At 40.8% G+C, this 18607-nt stretch overlaps 2 protein-coding genes across 4 annotated transcripts in view; both read right to left on the reverse strand.

The window, feature by feature from the left end:
* fez2b (fasciculation and elongation protein zeta 2b) overlaps nucleotides 1-6283 on the reverse strand; it is a 26280-nt gene extending 19997 nt beyond the window's left edge. For 2 of the 3 annotated variants that reach the window (XM_061900747.1, XM_061900748.1), the window contains exon 1: nucleotides 5851-6283. In XM_061900747.1, the coding sequence (XP_061756731.1) occupies nucleotides 5851-6158 (308 nt within the window). In that variant the 5' untranslated portion in view covers nucleotides 6159-6283. The remainder of the gene's footprint in view (nucleotides 1-5850) is intronic. The other variant, XM_061900749.1, reaches the window with a different exon arrangement.
* A 10074-nt stretch (nucleotides 6284-16357) lies between these two features.
* The window catches only part of wdr26b (WD repeat domain 26b), a 35232-nt gene continuing 32982 nt past the window's right edge, over nucleotides 16358-18607 (reverse strand). The window contains exons 13-14 of the mRNA XM_061900751.1: nucleotides 18053-18247; nucleotides 16358-17944 (exon numbers count right to left, since the gene is read on the reverse strand). Of these exons, the coding sequence (XP_061756735.1) occupies nucleotides 17919-17944; nucleotides 18053-18247 (221 nt within the window). The 3' untranslated portion in view covers nucleotides 16358-17918. The remainder of the gene's footprint in view (nucleotides 17945-18052; nucleotides 18248-18607) is intronic.

The raw sequence follows: 18607 nt of genomic DNA on the forward strand, positions 1-18607 counted from the left end.
AGAAAAAAAGTTTTTTATGTGTAGGGCAAAAAAATACTGGCAGGAATTTTGTGATGCCTTAAGAAAAAGACATACCAAGGAAGTTTAAGTTGTTATTTGTGCCCAATGACTATACATTGATTACAGCCCTTGTTCTAACCTGCAAACACACATACACAGTACACATATCCTACAACTTCTTAAGCGAAGGACGTACACGTCTTCCTCGACATTTTTCTCAGCTTGTAAAGAGAACTCGTTAGGCGGCCGTGCACGTCCTGCAAGAGTCCAGTCATGCAGAAACTACTAATTGCTTGTCGACTTCTCTTTAGATTTAACCTTTGAAAATATCCAACACTGCACAGTTTAGCTGCAAAAATGAGACAAAACCGTCTAGAACAGGCATCTTTTAGACGTAAGGTTTTTCATAATTGCACTAAGGATCTACCGATATGATCATTTCATTTCACAGTTAATGTGACCAAAATGATCCTGATTATCATATCGTTGTAGTATTGTTGAATGTCCTTAAAAAGTATCTATACACACACTGAAATCTTTTGACCAAGTATTTTTTTTAACTAAAATAAATAGAAACAGTTTAAAAAACTCACTACTCGTCTGTTTTGTGTTTTTTATCCTTTACTGTTAGTGTTTTAGTCTTAGTATTGTTTATGTTTTAATGGCTAATGTTTTGTAGCACTAAAAAATGTTTTAACTGAAAAGTGCATAACAAACCAAATGTATTATTATTAATTATTATTTCTGGCGGGCTTTGTGACGTCCTACTCTGTTCAGCCGTCCTTGAAAGCGCTGTAAAAACACCTATTTCTCAAAGTTTTGAACCATTACTCTGTTCTAAGAGCACAGTCTTTAGGTTCGATGTCCACAACTGAATTGCTTAGTTGCTCAGAGAGGAATGTGTTTATATATGTTTAGACTGGTATATGCCGTTTTTAAATGGGACAATACGTTAATCTCTTGTTTTCATGTTAGCATTTAAGCTAGCGTACTGGCAACAGTCAGTCCATGAGTTTATCAAAGTGCAGTTATCAAATCACATCTTCTTATTTAAAACAGTAATATCAACCATCAGAAGTAATATTGCTTATCGTTACATGCCTAACTTACATCCACTTGTCTCTCTCAAGTTGGTGGGGGGAGGCAGGGTACACCGTGGACAAGTCAAGCATTCACACACCAGGGCCAATTTAGTGTTACCAATCAGTAGATTACAGAATATTTTTTTCCAAACATAAGTAATACAATGCTGAACATTATGTAATAGCTCACTAAAAAGTGAAGTGAATTATATTAATATAGCGCTTTTTCTCTAGTGACTTAAAGCGCTTTACAAAGTGAAACCCGATATCTATCCATCCATCCATCCATTTTCTACCGCTTATTCCCTTTTGGGGTCGCGGGGGGGCGCTGGCGCCTATCTCAGCTACAATCGGGCGGAAGGCGGGGTACACCCTGGACAAGTCGCCACCTCATCGCAGGGCCAACACAGATAGACAGACAACATTCACACGATATCTAATTTTTACATTTAAACCAGTGTGGGTGGCACTGGGAGCAGGTGGGTAAAGTGTCTTGCGCAAGGACACAACGGCAGTGATTAGGATGGCGGAAGCGGGGATCGAACCTGCAATCCTCAAGTTGCTGGCACGGCCGCTCTACCAACCGAACTATACCGCCCACATTAGTGTGTAAAGGATATCACCAGATGGGCTCACAAACACTTCAAAAAACCACTGTCAGAAACAATACAGTTTGTCGCTACATCAAAGCGAAAGCCATTTATCAACAACACCAAGAAACGCCACTGGCTTTGCTGGGCCCAAGCTTATCTGAGATGGACTGATGCAAAGTGAAAAAGTGTTCTGTGGTCTGAAGAGTCCACATTTCATATTGTTTTTGGAAACTGTGTAAGTCGTGTCCTTCGGACCAAAGACAAAAACTACCATTTGGATTGTTATAGGCGCAAAGTTTAAAAGCCAGCATCTGTGATGGTATGGGGGTGTATTAGTGCCCAAGGCATGGGTAACTGACACATTTGTCAAGGCACCATTAATGCTGAAAGGTACATACAGGTTTTGGAGCAACATATTTTGCCATCCAAGCGAAGTCTTTTTAATGGACGCCCCTGCTTATCTCAGCAAGACAATGCCTAGCCAAATTCTGCATGTGTTACAGCAGCGTGGCATTGTAGTAAGAGTGCGGATACTAAACTGACCTGCCTGTAGTCCAGACTTGTCTCCTATTGAAAATGTGTGACGCATTATGAAGCATAAAACACGACAACTGAGACCCCGGATTGTTGAACAACTTAAGCTGTACATCAAGCAAGAATAGGAAAGAACTCCACCTGAAAGGCTTCAAAAATTGGTCTCCCCAGTTCCCAAACATTTACTGAGAGTTGTTAAAAGGAAAAGCTATGTAACACAGTGGTAAAAATGCCCCTGTGCCAATTTTTTTGCAATATTTTGCTGCCAATAAATTTTAAGTTAATGATTATTTCCAAAAAATAAACAGGTTTGTCAGTTTAAACATTGAATCTCCTGTCTTTGCAGTGTCTTCAATTGAACAGAAGTTGAAAAGGATTTGCAAATCATTGTATTTTGTTTTTATTTACAATTTTCACAACGTGCCAACTACACTGGTTTTGGGTTTTGTAATTAACTCAATCATTCCAGTGGATTGACTTTGGAAACTGCATTTAAGTAGAAATACTGTAACTTCCCTATTTTGGTCAAAGTGTGGGGAATCTTGCAAAATTCAATGCGATTAAATCTTGCATTGTCACAATACACACACAGCAGACGTGGGACGTTGCTGACCTTTTCCTCAGCTAATATATGCACGTTGGCACGTGAACGCGCCATTATAGCAACGGAATGAGCTTTTCCAAGAACTTGAAAAACACTGTAGTGATTATTTCATATGGAAAATGTGACCTTTGACTAAAAATGGGGATTTTTATAGGCAGTGTGGTTGTTACAAAAGCAAGAATGTATAGTAAAAGTTTACTATGTAAGTCTTAGAACACAATATCAACTTGAATAGAGTACATTAAAGTTAAAGTAACACTGATAGTCACAAACACACTAGGTGTGATGAAATTACTCTCTGTATTTGACCCATCCCCATTTAATGGTATTTGTAGCTATGGGTCCACATGTACAAAACCAATTTTATTGTAACAGAGATGGACAAATGGACTTAATTTGTATTAACTATCTGTCATTTAGCTGGGGACACCCTACAACTACCTCCAGGGCTGCTTGCACACTTTGTTTGCCTTTTCTTTGACCCACCCCTAAAAAAGTTATTCATTTTCTCTACCTATAAAAACATCTATCGATAGCTTGACAAAAAAACTAAGAGATACATTAATACAGGCATTATTAGTAATATTGCATGTTTGGTTTAGGAGTTATAGTTGAATACATAAACAATTGTTTTACAAAAGCACTTGTCTCGAAAAAAAACTCAAAGTTACATTAATAAAGGCATTATTAGACATATTGCATGTTAGGTTTAGGAGTTATGCTTGAAGAAATGTTTTATTGATTCATTTGCATTATCTCAGGACTCTAACAACATTACTGTCATATTGAGTTAAAAAATACTTTGTGTTTGCAAACCTTACACATGCGCTTGTCTCTAGTAAAAGTCAAAAACATACATTAATACAGGCATTATTAGACATATTGCATGTTGGGGTTAGGAGTTATGCCTGATTATTTTTTTATTGCTTCATTTAAAGTCAAAAAGGTAAAAAGTTAAAATACCACTGATAGTCACACACACATTGTATGTGTGGTATGTCCTGGGCATGACGTTAAAGTGCATCCGGCAGTGGAGGCTCCTTTATGGGGTCTTGGGGCACAAAGAGGTTAACCCCTTTACTACTGTTACCCCAGGTGGCCCTTGGTAAAGGTCTGACTGCCCCCTAGCCAGGGATACGGTGAAGACCTCAACGGCGGACTAGGCGGAAGACGGTAGATTTAAGAACTACCACAACGGTTGCAGCAGAAAAGGGCCCCCAGTCGTCTTGGACTCCATGCCACTGGACCCTGACTCGACTCTGTCAAGGATCGTGTGGTGACTGACTGTGCACCAGTAAACAAAGTCATACACAGGCATCCTCCATAAAGGGATACACCCCAACCAGGAGGATTGTCTTACTCGTTCGAGTGACCGCCGAAGGTATGTGTGGTGAAATTACCGTCTGCATTTGACCCATTCTCTGGGATGTGAGGGAGCAGTGAGCAGCAGCGGTGGCCACGCTCAGGAATCACTTTGCTGATTTAACCCCCAAATCCAACCCTTGATACTGAGGTAATGAGTCCCATTTTTATAGTCTTTGGGACGACTCGGACAGGGTTTGAACTCATGACTTTCCGATCTCAGTGCAGCCACTCTAAGGTAAGGAAGGCCAGTGACGTGGTGGGAGTGGAGCTAGACTCTCTGGCGGTTGTGTCAGAGAGGAAAAGTTTTGCAAAGCTCCTCACCATTATGGACAACACCTCCCACACACTACACTCAGATCTGGCGGAGAGAATGAGCACGTTCAGTGGAAGGCGCCGACTTCCAAAATGCAACACGGAACGACACAGGAAGTCCTTCATACTGACAGCCATCAGACTGTACAGTGCATATTTTCCTATTTGAATGTACAATAGACTGTATTTATATTATTCACATGTGAATAATAATGCATAATAGACTGAATTTATACTATTCACATGTGAATAATGCTGTATAATGGACTGCATTTATACTATTCCGATGTGAATAATACTGTATTATAGACTATTTATACAATTCGCATCTGAATACTGGTGCATAATAGACTGTATTTATATTATTCACATGTGAATACTGCTGGATAATATACTGTATTTGTACTATTCACATGTGAATAATACTATATAAGAGACTGTATTTATATTATTCACGTGTGAATAATGCTGTATAGATAAGATTAGATGGATTAGATAGTACTTTATTTATTCCTTCAGGAAAATTAAAATTTTCAGCTCAATCCCATTGAAAATCAGACAAACATTACAGGGAGACAGAACAGGATCGCTGACGGGCCTGCCGGCTTCCAGCGCCCCTTACAACAAAGATTAGATACAGGTAAACAAGGGGGGGGAATGGGACCAAAAAAATTGAAGAATAAAATAAAAATAAAATAAAAATATCGGTCTAAGTCTGGGCCCTGGAAAGGGGGTCCAGACTGAGGCCAAAGGAAAACAACAACTCATAGCCATAATACTGTATGTGTACGATTTGCATATGAATAATGCTGAAGAATACTGTATTTATATTATTCACATGTGAAGAATGCTGTATAATACTGTATGTATACTATTTGCATATGAATAATGCTGAGGAATGCCATGTTTATATAATTCACATGTGAAGAACGCTGTGCAATAGAATGTATTTATACTATTCACATGTGGGTAATATTATATACATGTAAAAAATACCTAAGTGTTTACTGTTTGTGAGCGAACTGTAGTGCTGAATTTCCACCAGGGATCAGTAAAGTATTTTCTATTCTAACCACAAGGCCACTATGCAGGCAAATCATGCTTTTGCATATTGATGTATTTTTTTAAAGCCATAACATAAGGGTGACTCGGCATTCGGTTTGCTTTGTTCTCTATAGTAAACTGATTTTGGTCATTTTCTCTTAAAAAACAAGCTGAGTAAAGTAGAAATAACCTGCTGCTGGTAAAGGAATGCTCTGTTTGCATTACACTGATTGAAGCCAAGCTAATATTAGCCTTCAACGGAGCTAGCTAAAAATGCCAAACTTTGAGACAAAAAAAACAAGAAATTCAAACTCACTCGTCGTCTTTCAAGTAATTATCCTCCGTGATGGGTTTAATGGGCGCTATGTGCTCCGTAGCGGTGTTGTAGTTTCGGAAGCACACGGTCAGCTTTTCGTCAAAGTCGTGGACGAGGTCTTCCATCGACTTGAAGCTGCAAATCTCCCCCGAGAAACTGTTGTCCAGGTCGGAGAAGTCGTCCAGGCCCGTCGACGGGTACTCGGCCACATTGGAGTTGAGCTGGTCCAGCTCGGCGGCGGACGACGGCTTGAATTCGTAAAAGTCCTGCCAGTCCTCGTCGAAATGGGCTAGCGGCGCCCCCGCCATGACTGCCGCGCGGATCTCGCGAAGCAGGCAGCCAGCGAGAGCTTTTACCCGGGGAAAAGTGCGCCTAGCTCGGCTCGGAGACTCTGTGTGTCACCGCAGCGCTGCGTAGGCGAACTGAGAGGGAAGGGGAGCAAATCCCAAATGACGTCATCAGCAGAAGCCCCGCCTTCTCCCGATGGAGCAAAACAAACCTGTGTTTGCATGATCCATCCATCCATCCATTTTCTGAAAGAAATCAGAATCAGAGTCAGAATCAGAAATACTTTATTAGGGGAAATTAAATACTTCAGCACAATCCCATTCAAGATCAGACAAATATTACAGGGCGACAGAACAGGATCAAACATTACAGGGAGACAGAACAGGATCAAATATTACAGGGAGACAGAACAGGATCAAACAATACAGGGAGACAGAACAGGACCGCTGACGGGTCTACCAAAAAATACCCCACCGATTTCAACTGAACGCTACGTTTGGATGTATTTAGATTTTAAATATATAACCCGGCTTCACGGTGGCAAAGGGGGTTAGTGCAGGGGTGTCAAACGTACGGCCCAAGGGGCCGGATCAGGCCCGCAAACAGGTTTTGTCCAGCCCGTGGGATGAGTTTGCCTAGTATAAAAAATTAACCTGAAATTTTTTAATGAAGCTGTTCTAAATGTGTCCACTGGACATCACAATGGCAATTCTTTGTATCTTTGTAGATAATGCTACATACAATATGTACAAAATAAACCACACAATGTTAATACATCAGTCGAGGAAAATGATCAAACTACATAAATAACAAACTGAAATTGGATTTTGATATAATTATTTTATCTCGATAGATTGAAAATTAACACCAACAAGTTGACTGATGAACATTATCACATAATTTATTCAGAAAATATAAATAACGACAAACAAAGATGGAATACCATTAAACGCAACATGTAGGACTAAAAAACCCAACAACATTATGATTTGTACAATTTCAGGATGTGCTTGTTCTATTTTCAAACAAAGACAACAATCTGAAGTTGTCTTTATTTTTAAGTTATCGTGCCGTGATTTTACCAGTCCGGCCCACTTGGGAGTATATTTTTCCCCGTGAGGCCCCCGATCTAAAATGAGTTTGACACCCCTGGGTTAGTGCGTCTGCCTCACAATACGAAGGTCCTGAGTAGTCTGGGGTTCAATCCCGGGCTCGGGATCTTTCTGTGTGGAGTTTGCATGTTCTCCCCGTGAATGCGTGGGTTTCCTCCGGGTACTCCGGCTTCCTCCCACTTCCAAAGACATGCACCTGGGGATAGGTTGATTGGCAACACTAAATTGGCCCTAGTGTGTGAATGTTGTCTGTCTATCTGTGTTGGCCCTGCGATGAGGTGGCGACTTGTCCAGGGTGTACCCCGCCTTCCACCCGATTGTAGCTGAGATAGGCACCAGTGCCGCCCGCGACCCCAAAGGGAATAAGCGGTAGAAAATGGATGGATGGATGGAAGATATAATTCATATAATTTGTGGCCAAATCACAATTGGCAAAGCGAAAATCTGCATTTTCTCACAAAACATGGCTCTTAACACCCCAAAGTAATCACTGATGGGCATGCTAATTGGAAAATATAGTAATCGATTAATCAATCAATTTTTAATTGCATAAATTGATACTAAATATTTATTTATATAGCTGTAAATCACACGTGTCTCATGAGCTGTACAAGCCCCAACGACATCCCCATGAATTGATGTACGTGGACCCCTACTTAAACAAGTTGAAAAACGTATTCGAGTGTTACCATTTAGTTGTCAATTGTACGGACTATGTACTGTACTGTGTAATCTACTAATAAAAGTTTCAATCAATCTATCAATCAATCAATCAAGACAAAACTCGGCCAAATGGGATACAATGAGTAACCTTGGAAGGGACCGCAGTGGATCTAGTTTATAGCGTGACAGTCCAGTCCATAGTGAGGCCAGCGGGGGTTCATCTTAAGTGGAGACAAGTCAGCATCGGCCCCAACTGATGCACAGATCTGGTCCACCCCGGGTCCCGACTTTGAACAGCTAGCCCTTCATCTGTGGTCACCTAATAACCACGCAGGAGAGGGAGGCAGAGCAGAAAAGAGACGGCAGATCAACTTTTTGAAAAGGGAGGTCTATAGGTTAGCGTATACAAATTAGTTTTTAGATGGGACTTAAATGCTTCTACTCAGGTAGCATCTCTGACTAAGCTATAAGATACTCTCGATCAAATGTAGATAAGCTACAGAGTAAGCTATACTCAGTGAATTGTAGCAAGCTACACTACTAGCTACAAAGCAAAAGTAGCTACATTTAATGGCATTTATAGCTATGGGCCCACATGTAGAATATCAATGTTAATGTAACTAAGAGTGCACAAATGGACCCAATAGGGCAGGGGTGTCAAACTCAAATACAGAGTGGGCCAAAATTTTAAACTGAAGAAAGCCAAGGTTGAACAAATTAACCTTTTAATAGGGACCCAAACAAGTTTTGCATTGAATATTGAATAAGCATGGCTTACATAACTTTATAGTGACATGCAAGATCGAGTTTCAAACAATAATTATAATAATTAAAAAATATAAATGGCATATCAAATAAAATTTAAAGAAAAATTGAATGCCTCTTTTCTTTTTGCAGCCTTCTGAGGTAAATATCAAAATAAACTCTTTCCACAGGCCAATAATACATCTGAAAGTAAAATAACAATAAGGAATAAATCAAACATTCAAGCCTTGAAGTGGCAAAAGAAAGTGAATGAATAAAACGTTAATTATTGCTCAGTTTGTTACACTGATTTGCTTAAACAACGCTTATATAACCTAATAGTGCAAAATCAACTTTCAAAAAACAAACAAAAAAACATCACAGAAATAAAATTTGAATAAAAAATGTAATGCCTCTTTTCTATTTGCAACCTTCTAATGTAAATATCAACATTAACTTTTTCCACTGGCTAATATTTTTGAAAATAAAATAATGAGGTGGTCGGTGTTGGGGGGTGGCGGGGTTTGGTGGTAGCGGGGGTGGATATTGTAGCGTCCCGGAAGAATTAGTGCTGCAAGGGGTTCTGGGTATTTTTTCTGTTGTGTTCATGTCGTGTTTCGGTGCAGTTGTTCTCCCGAATTGTGTTTGTCATTCTTGTTTGGTGTGGCTTCACAGTGTGGCGCATATTTGTAACAGTTTTAAAGTTGTTTATATGGCCACCCTCAGTGTGACCTGTATGGCTGTTGTCTAAATATGCATTGCATTCACTTGTGTGTGTGTGTGTGTGTGTGTGTGTGCGTGTGTGTGTGTGTGTGTGTGTGTGTGTGTGTGTGTGTGTGTGTGTGTGTGTGTGTGTGTACAAGCCGCATATATTATGTGACTTGGCCGGCACGCTGTATGTATAGAGGAAAAGTGGACGTAACGACAGGTTGTGGAGAACGCTAAAGGCAGTGCCTTTAAGGCACGACCCCAATATTGTTGTCCGGGGAGAAATTCGGGAGAATGGTTGCCCCAGGAGATTTTCGGGAGGGGCACTGAACTTCGGGAGTCTCCCGGGAAAATCAGGAGGGTTGGCAAGTATGAGTATAAGCGGTGAATGCGGTGTTACAGCAGCACTGCTGCTGTATAATCCTGGCGGGCCAGCTCTAATGTTAATTTGACATTGCCTCAAGGGCCAAATGAAATTACACGGCGGGCCAAATTTGGCCCGTGGGCCAGAGTTTTACACCCATGCATTAACTATCTGTCATTTAGCTGGGGACACCCTACAACTACCTCTAGGGATCCTCGCACCCTTTGTTTGCCATTTCTTTGGCCGACCCCTATAAAATTATTCATTTTCTTTACCCATAAAAACAACATCTATCTATTGCTTGACAAAAAACAAAGAGATACATTAATACAGGTATTATTAGTAATATTGCATGTTTGGTTTAGGAGTTAAGCTTGAATGCTAAATTTGCATTATCTCAGCATTCTAAGAACATTACTGTCATATTGAGTAAAAAACACATTTTTGTGTTTGCAAACATTACAAAAGCCCATGTTTCTAGTAAAACTCACAAATATACATTATTACAGGCATTATTAGACACATTGCAAAAGTGGTTTAGGAATTATGGTTGAATATTGTTATTTGTTTGCTTCATTTGCATTATCTCAGGATTCTAAGAACACTCAATCGATCAATCAATCAATGTTTATTTATATAGCCCTAAATCACAAAGGTCTCAAAGGACTGTACAAACCACTACGACTACGACATCCTCGGAAGAACCCACATAAGGGCAAGAACAACTCACACCCAGTGGGCAAGGAGAATTCACACCCAGTGGGACTCCAGTGACAATGATGACTATGAGAAACCTTGGAGAGGACCTCAAATGTAGGCAACCCCCCCCCTCCCCCTTTAGGGGACCGAAAGCAATGGATGTCGAGCGGGTCTAACATGGTACTGTGAAAGTTCAATCCATTGTGGCTCCAACACAGCCACGAGAGTTCAGTTCAAAGCGGATCCAAGACAGCAGGGAGAGTCCCGTCCACAGGAAACAACCCCAAGCGGAGTTGGATCAGCATCGTAGAGATGTCCCCAACCGATACACAGGCGAGCGGTCCATCCTGGGTCTCGACTCTGGACAGCCAGTACTTCAACCATGGTCATCGGACCGAACTCCCTCCACAAGGGAGGGGGGGGCAGAGGAGAAAAATAAAAGAAGCGGCAGATCAACTGGTTTAAAATGAAGGTCTATTTAAAGGCTAGAGTATACAAATGAGTTTTAAGGTGAGACTTAAATGCTTCTATTGAGGTAGCATCTCGAACTGTTACCGGGAGGGCATTCCAGAGTACTGGAGCCCGAACGGAAAACGCTCTATAGCCGCAGACTTTTTTTGGGCTTTAGGAATCACTAATAAGCACTAAAAGCACATGTTTCTAGTAAAACTCACAAATGTACATTATTACAGGCATTATTAGACAAATTGCATATTTGGTTTAGGAATTATGCTTGAATATTATTATTTGTTTGCTTCATTTGCATTATCTCAGGATTCTAAGAACATTACTGTCATATTGAATAAAACATTTTTTTGTGTGTTTGCAAACATTACAAACGCACATGTTTCTAGTAAAACTCACAAAGATACATTAATACAGGCATTTTTAGACAAATTGCGTGTTGGGTTTAGGAGTTATGCATATATAATTTTTTATTGCTTCATTTGTATTATCTCAGCCTTCTAAGAACATTACTGTCATATTGAGTAAGAAAATATTTTTTGTGTTTGCAAACATTACAAAAGCACGTTTCTAGTAAAACACACAAAGATACATTAATAAAGGCATTATTAGACAAATTGCAGGGTTGGTATGCTTGAATAATTTTTTTATTGCTTCATTTGCATTATCTCAGGATTCTAAGAACATTAGAGTCATATTAAGTAAAAAAACATTTTTATGTGTTTGCGAACCTTGCAACAGTTGGCAGTGTGTGTGTGACAATCATTGGTACTTTAACTTTAATGGTTATGTGCAGTAAAATGTTTCATGAACTCAACTCACATTAATGTGTGTTCCTAAATTTCCTAAACTTAGACAAAGAGAGCAGTTATGATTTTTGTTTACAGAGTAAATAAATACATAAAAAGTAAAGATTTAGGCATTGCTTACTCTCAAAGCATACATGTGTCTAAATACTGCCGAGGACACGCATTATTGTTCGTTTCCTGCCATTTCCAACTGTGTTTTTTTTTTTTTTGAGGGGTCAGCTGGAAGTCCCTCTGTCTCTGACTCCTTCATCGTCATGTGACCTAAGTATGTGTCTAATACGATTTTATTTAGTAGTTTCGATGACTCGCCTTATCTTGCCGCTGATTGGCCAGTGCTTAATGTTTCACCCTAACTTTACCCAATTGTGACTCATCATACAAACCAGTAATCATGAATTTTCTCTGTGTATAAGGATGTTCTCATTCAACCAAGTCATTGTATTTTCTCCATATAATTTTTTGGCCTAGATACTGAGTCCATTTTCTCTCCTTGTAGGTTGTAGCTTTGATGTAAGTTACCTAGCTACATGGGTCTAAAAGCAGTGGCGGGCCGTGCGTTTTCCACCTAGGCCTTCAGGGATGTCCGACTTCCATGATTACCTCTCAAAATACCATCATTTATGTCCCCACATGGCCATTGCTGGAGAAATACTATAGAGACACATTTACGCATTACTGGGCATTGTACAAAACTGGTTATTATTTGGCGCATTTAAAAATCAATAAACCGCATCAGCAATTAAAACATATCTTTTGTGGTACTGTATAATTTAAAATTGCAAAAAAATATATATTAAACGTGAAAAAAATTAAGAAATAAAATATTTGAACCCACAATTTGTAGCACCCATTCGACGGCATATAAGCCATTGGTACCGTTGTCGATTCGAGTGGAAATGGCGGGCATTTCTCCATTTCATTGCCGACATCATCTCAAAAGATGTAGTTTCTTTTTAAATATCCTTGAAAATATGTCTGCCACCTAATTAACGTTTTGTTCTCCTTCTTTGTGGGTCGACAATTTCTGTGAGTCTGCAACTTAGCCGGAGTGACAAGTTTGATTGATTGAAACTTTTATTAGTAGATTGCACAGTTCAGTACATATTCTGTACAATTGACCACTAAATGGTAACACCGAATAAGTTTTTCAACTTGTTTAAGTCGGGGTCCATCCATCCATCCATCCATTATCTTCCGCTTATCCGAGGTCGGGTCGCGGGGGCAACAGCCTAAGCAGGGAAACCCAGACTTCCCTCTCCCCAGCCACTTCGTCTAGCTCTTCCCGGGGGATCCCGAGGCGTTCCCAGGCCAGCCGGGAGACATAGTCTTCCCAACGTGTCCTGGGTCTTCCCCGTAGCCTCCTACCGGTTGGACGTGCCCTAAACACCTCCCTAGGGAGGCGTTCGGGTGGCATCCTGACCAGATGCCCGAACCACCTCATCTGGCTCCTCTCGATGTGGAGGAGGAGCGGCTTTACTTTGAGTTCCTCCCGGATGGCAGAGCTTCTCACCCTATCTCTAAGGGAGAGACCCGCCACATGGCGGAGGAAACTCATTTCGGCCGCTTGTACCCGTGATCTTATCCTTTCGGTCATGACCCAAAGCTCATGACCACAGGTGAGGATGGGAACGTAGATCGACCGGTAAATTGAGAGCTTTGCCTTCCGGCTCAGCTCCTTCTTCACCACAACGGATCGGTACAATGTCCGCATTACTGAAGACGCCGCACCGATCCGCCTGTCGATCTCACGATCCACTCTTCCCTCACTCGTGAACAAGACTCCTAGGTACTTGAACTCCTCCACTTGGGGCAGGGTCTCCTCCCCAACCCGGAGATGGCACTCCACCCTTTTCCGGGCGAGAACCATGGACTCGGACTTGGAGGTGCTGATTCTCATTCCGGTCGCTTCACACTCGGCTGCGAACCGATCCAGCGAGAGCTGAAGATCCCGGTCAGATGAAGCCATCAGGACCACATCATCTGCAAAAAGCAGAGACCTAATCCTGCGGTTACCAAACCGGAACCCCTCAACACCTTGACTGCGCCTAGAAATTCTCTCCATAAAAGTTATGAACAGAATCGGTGACAAAGGACAGCCTTGGCGGAGTCCAACCCTCACTGGAAATGTGTTCGACTTACTGCCGGCAATGCGGACCAAGCTCTGGCACTGATCGTACAGGGAACGGACCGCCACAATAAGACAGTCCGATACCCCATACTCTCTGAGCACTCCCCACAGGACTTCCCGAGGGACACGGTCGAATGCCTTCTCCAAGTCCACAAAGCACATGTAGACTGGTTGGGCAAACTCCCATGCACCCTCAAGAACCCTGCCGAGAGTATAGAGCTGGTCCACAGTTCCACGACCAGGACGAAAACCACACTGTTCCTCCTGAATCCGAGGTTCGACTATCCGGCGTAGCCTCCTCTCCAGTACACCTGAATAAACCTTACCGGGAAGGCTGAGGAGTGTGATCCCACGATAGTTGGAACACACCGTCCGGTCCCCCTTCTTAAAGAGAGGAACCCCCACCCCGGTCTGCCAATCCAGAGGTACCGCCCCCGATGTCCACGCGATGCTGCAAAGTCTTGTCAACCAAGACAGCCCCACAGCATCCAGAGCCTTAAGGAACTCCGGGCGGATCTCGTCCACCCCTGGGGCCTTGCCACCGAGGAGCTTTTTAACTACCTCAGCGACCTCAGCCCCAGAAATAGGAGAGTCCACCACGGATTCCCCAGGCACTGCTTCCTCGGGGTCCACGTTTATCAATTCATGGTAGTTAGTGAGTATCCAATCACAGTCTCGTTAACATCATGCTACTTAGATAGGGTACTGTCAACAACTTGTGATCTGATTGGCTATTGCAACTGTCTATCAACTCTATGTGTTCTCAAATTTATTCCGGTGAGTATCCAATCACGGGACGCTTAAATGTCACGTTCAACATGAGGCCTTCTCGAAGGCCTTACTGACAACAACTCGTGATCTGATTGGCTATCACAACTGTCTATCAACTGTATTGCAACAGGAAAAGCTACTGCCAATCACAGTTAAGCTACATAGCTTTGCTACACTTGCTGCCCATCACTGAAAATAATTTACCATATAGCATAGGTTAGTTTAAGTACAAAAAACATCCATTCAACAGTCCAATGTACTGTATTAATATATTTTAATTAAAGGTGAAAAACAATCAATTGCATGTACTGTACTTAAAAAAAGCTGTACCTGAACTTTTAAAGTACAGTAATATATTTTCCTATATATATATGTATATATATATAAATATATATACACATATATATAGATCTATATATAGATTTATATATATATACAGTATATACATACATATATAGATCTATATATATATATACATACATACATACATACATATACAGCAGTCACCCGGCCAAATTTTTTGTAACCCAATGCGGCCCACAAGTCAAAAGGTTTGGAGACCCCTGACTTATATAGTACTATTTATCACTTATTCAGAGCTGTACTTAGCAACTATATTTTAACTTCAGTACAGCAAAACCCTCATTGCTGTAAACTGGTTCTGGGCCTGACTGTAGTAAATTAATTTCTCCAAAGTACGAAAAAATTTAAAATAAGATATTTTCATAGCTCGAGCATAAACAAAGCTATTTTTTATAACAGTACAAGAGGCCTCTCGACATGAAATAAAACATGTCAACTTTACACTCGTAAAGATGGAAATGAATGCTGTGAGGCTGAGCCAATCAGTGGTCATGATACTGAACAGCGACCTCTGATTGGTTGGATATCATCTAGAGTCCAATACTAGTACAGTACAGTATGACATTTTTTTTAATTTTGCCATTTATATGATTGAATATGCCAATTTAGTTAGGCGAAACATGGTACAAAATCTGCAAAACAGTAAAACCACACATTTCAAAGCACAATGTGGAGAGGAACGACTGCAATATTTTAGTATTCTTGTGGCATGGTAATCCGAAAAAAAATAGTTTTAGGGTGTTCAGCACCCTTTAAACCTCTTTTTTTTTTCAAAACCCTGAAGTACTTTATTGAAAATATGCATACATGACACTTTTTCCTACACAATACAAAACAGTACAATCACATCTGCAAATATCACATGAATGCAAACCCCCCCTCCCACAATCCCGCTCAAGGAACTTATAGTAGAGATGCTACAGTGAGTGAGCCCTTAGTACTCCCCGCCTAAGAGAAATGAAGACATGAATTATTTCGGTAAACTTCATAGCGTTTTTGATGAAAAACACGTTAGGAGCGCCAACTATGAAATCCATTCCGCTGTCCAGGAGTTGAGATGGAAGTTTCCAAGTTGCCGTGTCGGAAAACACATCCCCCTTTTTCAAGTGATTTGGCTTTGAGAAACATGGAGAAGCCTCAAGAGCCCCGTCAACAATGGCACACCAAGAGAAAGATGTCAAGTAAATCACACAGACATGCAGATATTAATATTTGTTTCATCTTTAAAGGCGAGGGGTGGATAGTTCAACCTGATAAGATTTTTTTTTAGGTAACACACTTCCTAAAGATGTTACTGTGCATATGTATTATTAGTCATAGCAGATAAAATGCAACACAATACAAACAAAAATAAAAATGTTGAAAAAATACAAAATAAAAAGAAGACGCGAAATGTCTGGTTATACTTTAATATAATCATACAGGGATAGAAGTCAACCAAAAAAGAAAAAGATATAATGTGAACAAAAAATAATAATAAAGTAACACATTTTCAATAAAAACAAACAGAAAAGCACTGTTTTTTTTAAACATGTTTTACTGTATCTCAGTCTGTGGCAAATAGTCATTACATACCCTGAAAAAAGCCTTTGAATGGACACTGCGCAAAAAAAAGGGGTGAATTCTCTAAAAGCTCACCAATGACAGAATCAGTCATTGCTGTTTTGGTTGCATAGGGGAGTCTAATTAAATGAATAAAGGAAGATAACGATAAACGGGGAGACGCTTTTTGTCGTGTTTTTGCGACTATACCAACAGGAACCCAGTTCATGCGTTTGTGCGTTTTAGATAGCGTATGTACTGAAATAACACTCCCTTAACAAAGAAGTCATTGGTGTCTTCCATCTCACAATTAGTCAAATTATTTACTTCTCTTCAGAAAGAAAACTATCTTTAAACTGTTTTGAACACAGTGCAGTTGAAAAATGCCACATGAAGTATAAAAATTAAAGCCCCAGATTTAAAATAAATAAAAAAAAAACAAAAAAAAACTTTTTTACAAAATGGCTCTCAAGTATTCTTTATTCCACAGATCAAGGTCCTAAGGGCTTTGGATAACTTAGAATTGGGTTTTTAAAAACTCGGATTTACAATTTACTATGTGATAAGAATAGGGAAATGGAATCTTTTGCTGGTGCGAATTTAACACTCGAACCCACACATACACACACGTGCATGCACATTCGCACAAGAGTGCAATGGGAAGCGGTTTTTTTTTTTTCTGTTATTGGCGGGAGATCACAGTATTATGCCCCTAAAGCAAAGCCACCACCAGCTTTCCCCAATGTACACACACAAACACACACACCGATATGCAACCTGTGATGCCCATCCTCATTTTATGCTATAGTGGGGTTGTGTACAAGTAGCAGTTGTTGCGAGGATACATTTTAGTTTAATCTAAGAGGGGGCGGGAGGGGGACAGATGTTTAATTTCCTAATTTTATGAAACGAAGAGGAATCTGCACATGAGATTTATCTAATGAATTAATGAGAATAATATCTAAGACTATCAGTAAATAAATAACATTTACCATAGCCTTTTATTGTGCGTGGTGTCAGTTAGAAAAGTTGCTATACCCCAAAAAGCCCACATTCTTTTCTAACATTACACAGGTACAGACAGGTGTAGTTCAATGACAACGGATGTTCTGCGGTAGAAGGGGTTCTGTGGGAGGGGGATGACTGCTGCTCACCCATGGTAGGGGGTGGCGGTGGGGGCATCCTTGCTGGACTGCTTCTCCGGGCCAGTGGGTCGATGGGTGGGATGGGATGGACCTCAAATGGCCCATCATCACCTTCACCATCAGTCGGCGAGACACTTAGTGTCATTGTTGTCTTCTTGTTGTGGTGGCTTGTTTGTATGTCGGTGTTAAAATTTGCCCCGTTTGAATTTTTTATTTTTCGAAGTACTGATGAAGATTCTCAGATTGTCGTTTCCAGAGAATTGTCCATCAACTGTCCATCTTACTGCAGTTCTCTGAGAACACAACAGGAGCACAATGCTTGTGTTTAGATTCTTGAAACCGTGAATGACAAAATCGTATGTTTTTAAAAAAAATTTATTTCCATTGACAGTTGGCAATACCGTTGAGACTGTCTGCCTCCTGCGAGTCGAGAAAGGGGGCTGGACCCCAGACGCGCACTGTGCCATCGTCTGAGGCGGACGCCATGAGTCCCGGGATGGTCGGGTTCCAGGTCACGCAGTTAACGGTGCGCGTGTGACCTGTCAGCTCTGCGATGGGAAGTTCCCCTCGTCGGTGCCAAATGTACACTTTGTGGTCTTAGGAGGGAGGTACGGAAGAGGAGCCAGAAGAGAAAAGGAAGGAAGAACATGAGTGCACAGATCAAATTTGCAAAATATATATTTTTTAACTCAACGGTACCGTACGATCTAATACAATGAAAAAGAGCACCACCTGAGGAGGGAGAAGGTACTATAGCGTGCCCACTGCTCCAATGTCAAATATATGCAATTTCACACACTTTCATTGTCAATCTGAACCCTTTCTGCTTTTCACTTATGACATTAAGAAAGACAATCATACCATACAATATTTAGTAATAACAGAGGAATTAAAATACATATTCCAATTTCAGTATTTCATTACTAATGTTGCGGTCTACGTAGCCAATGTATGTT

Source organism: Nerophis ophidion, linkage group LG05, assembly GCF_033978795.1.
Source record: "Nerophis ophidion isolate RoL-2023_Sa linkage group LG05, RoL_Noph_v1.0, whole genome shotgun sequence".
In the NCBI taxonomy this organism is placed as follows: Eukaryota; Metazoa; Chordata; class Actinopteri; order Syngnathiformes; family Syngnathidae; genus Nerophis; species Nerophis ophidion.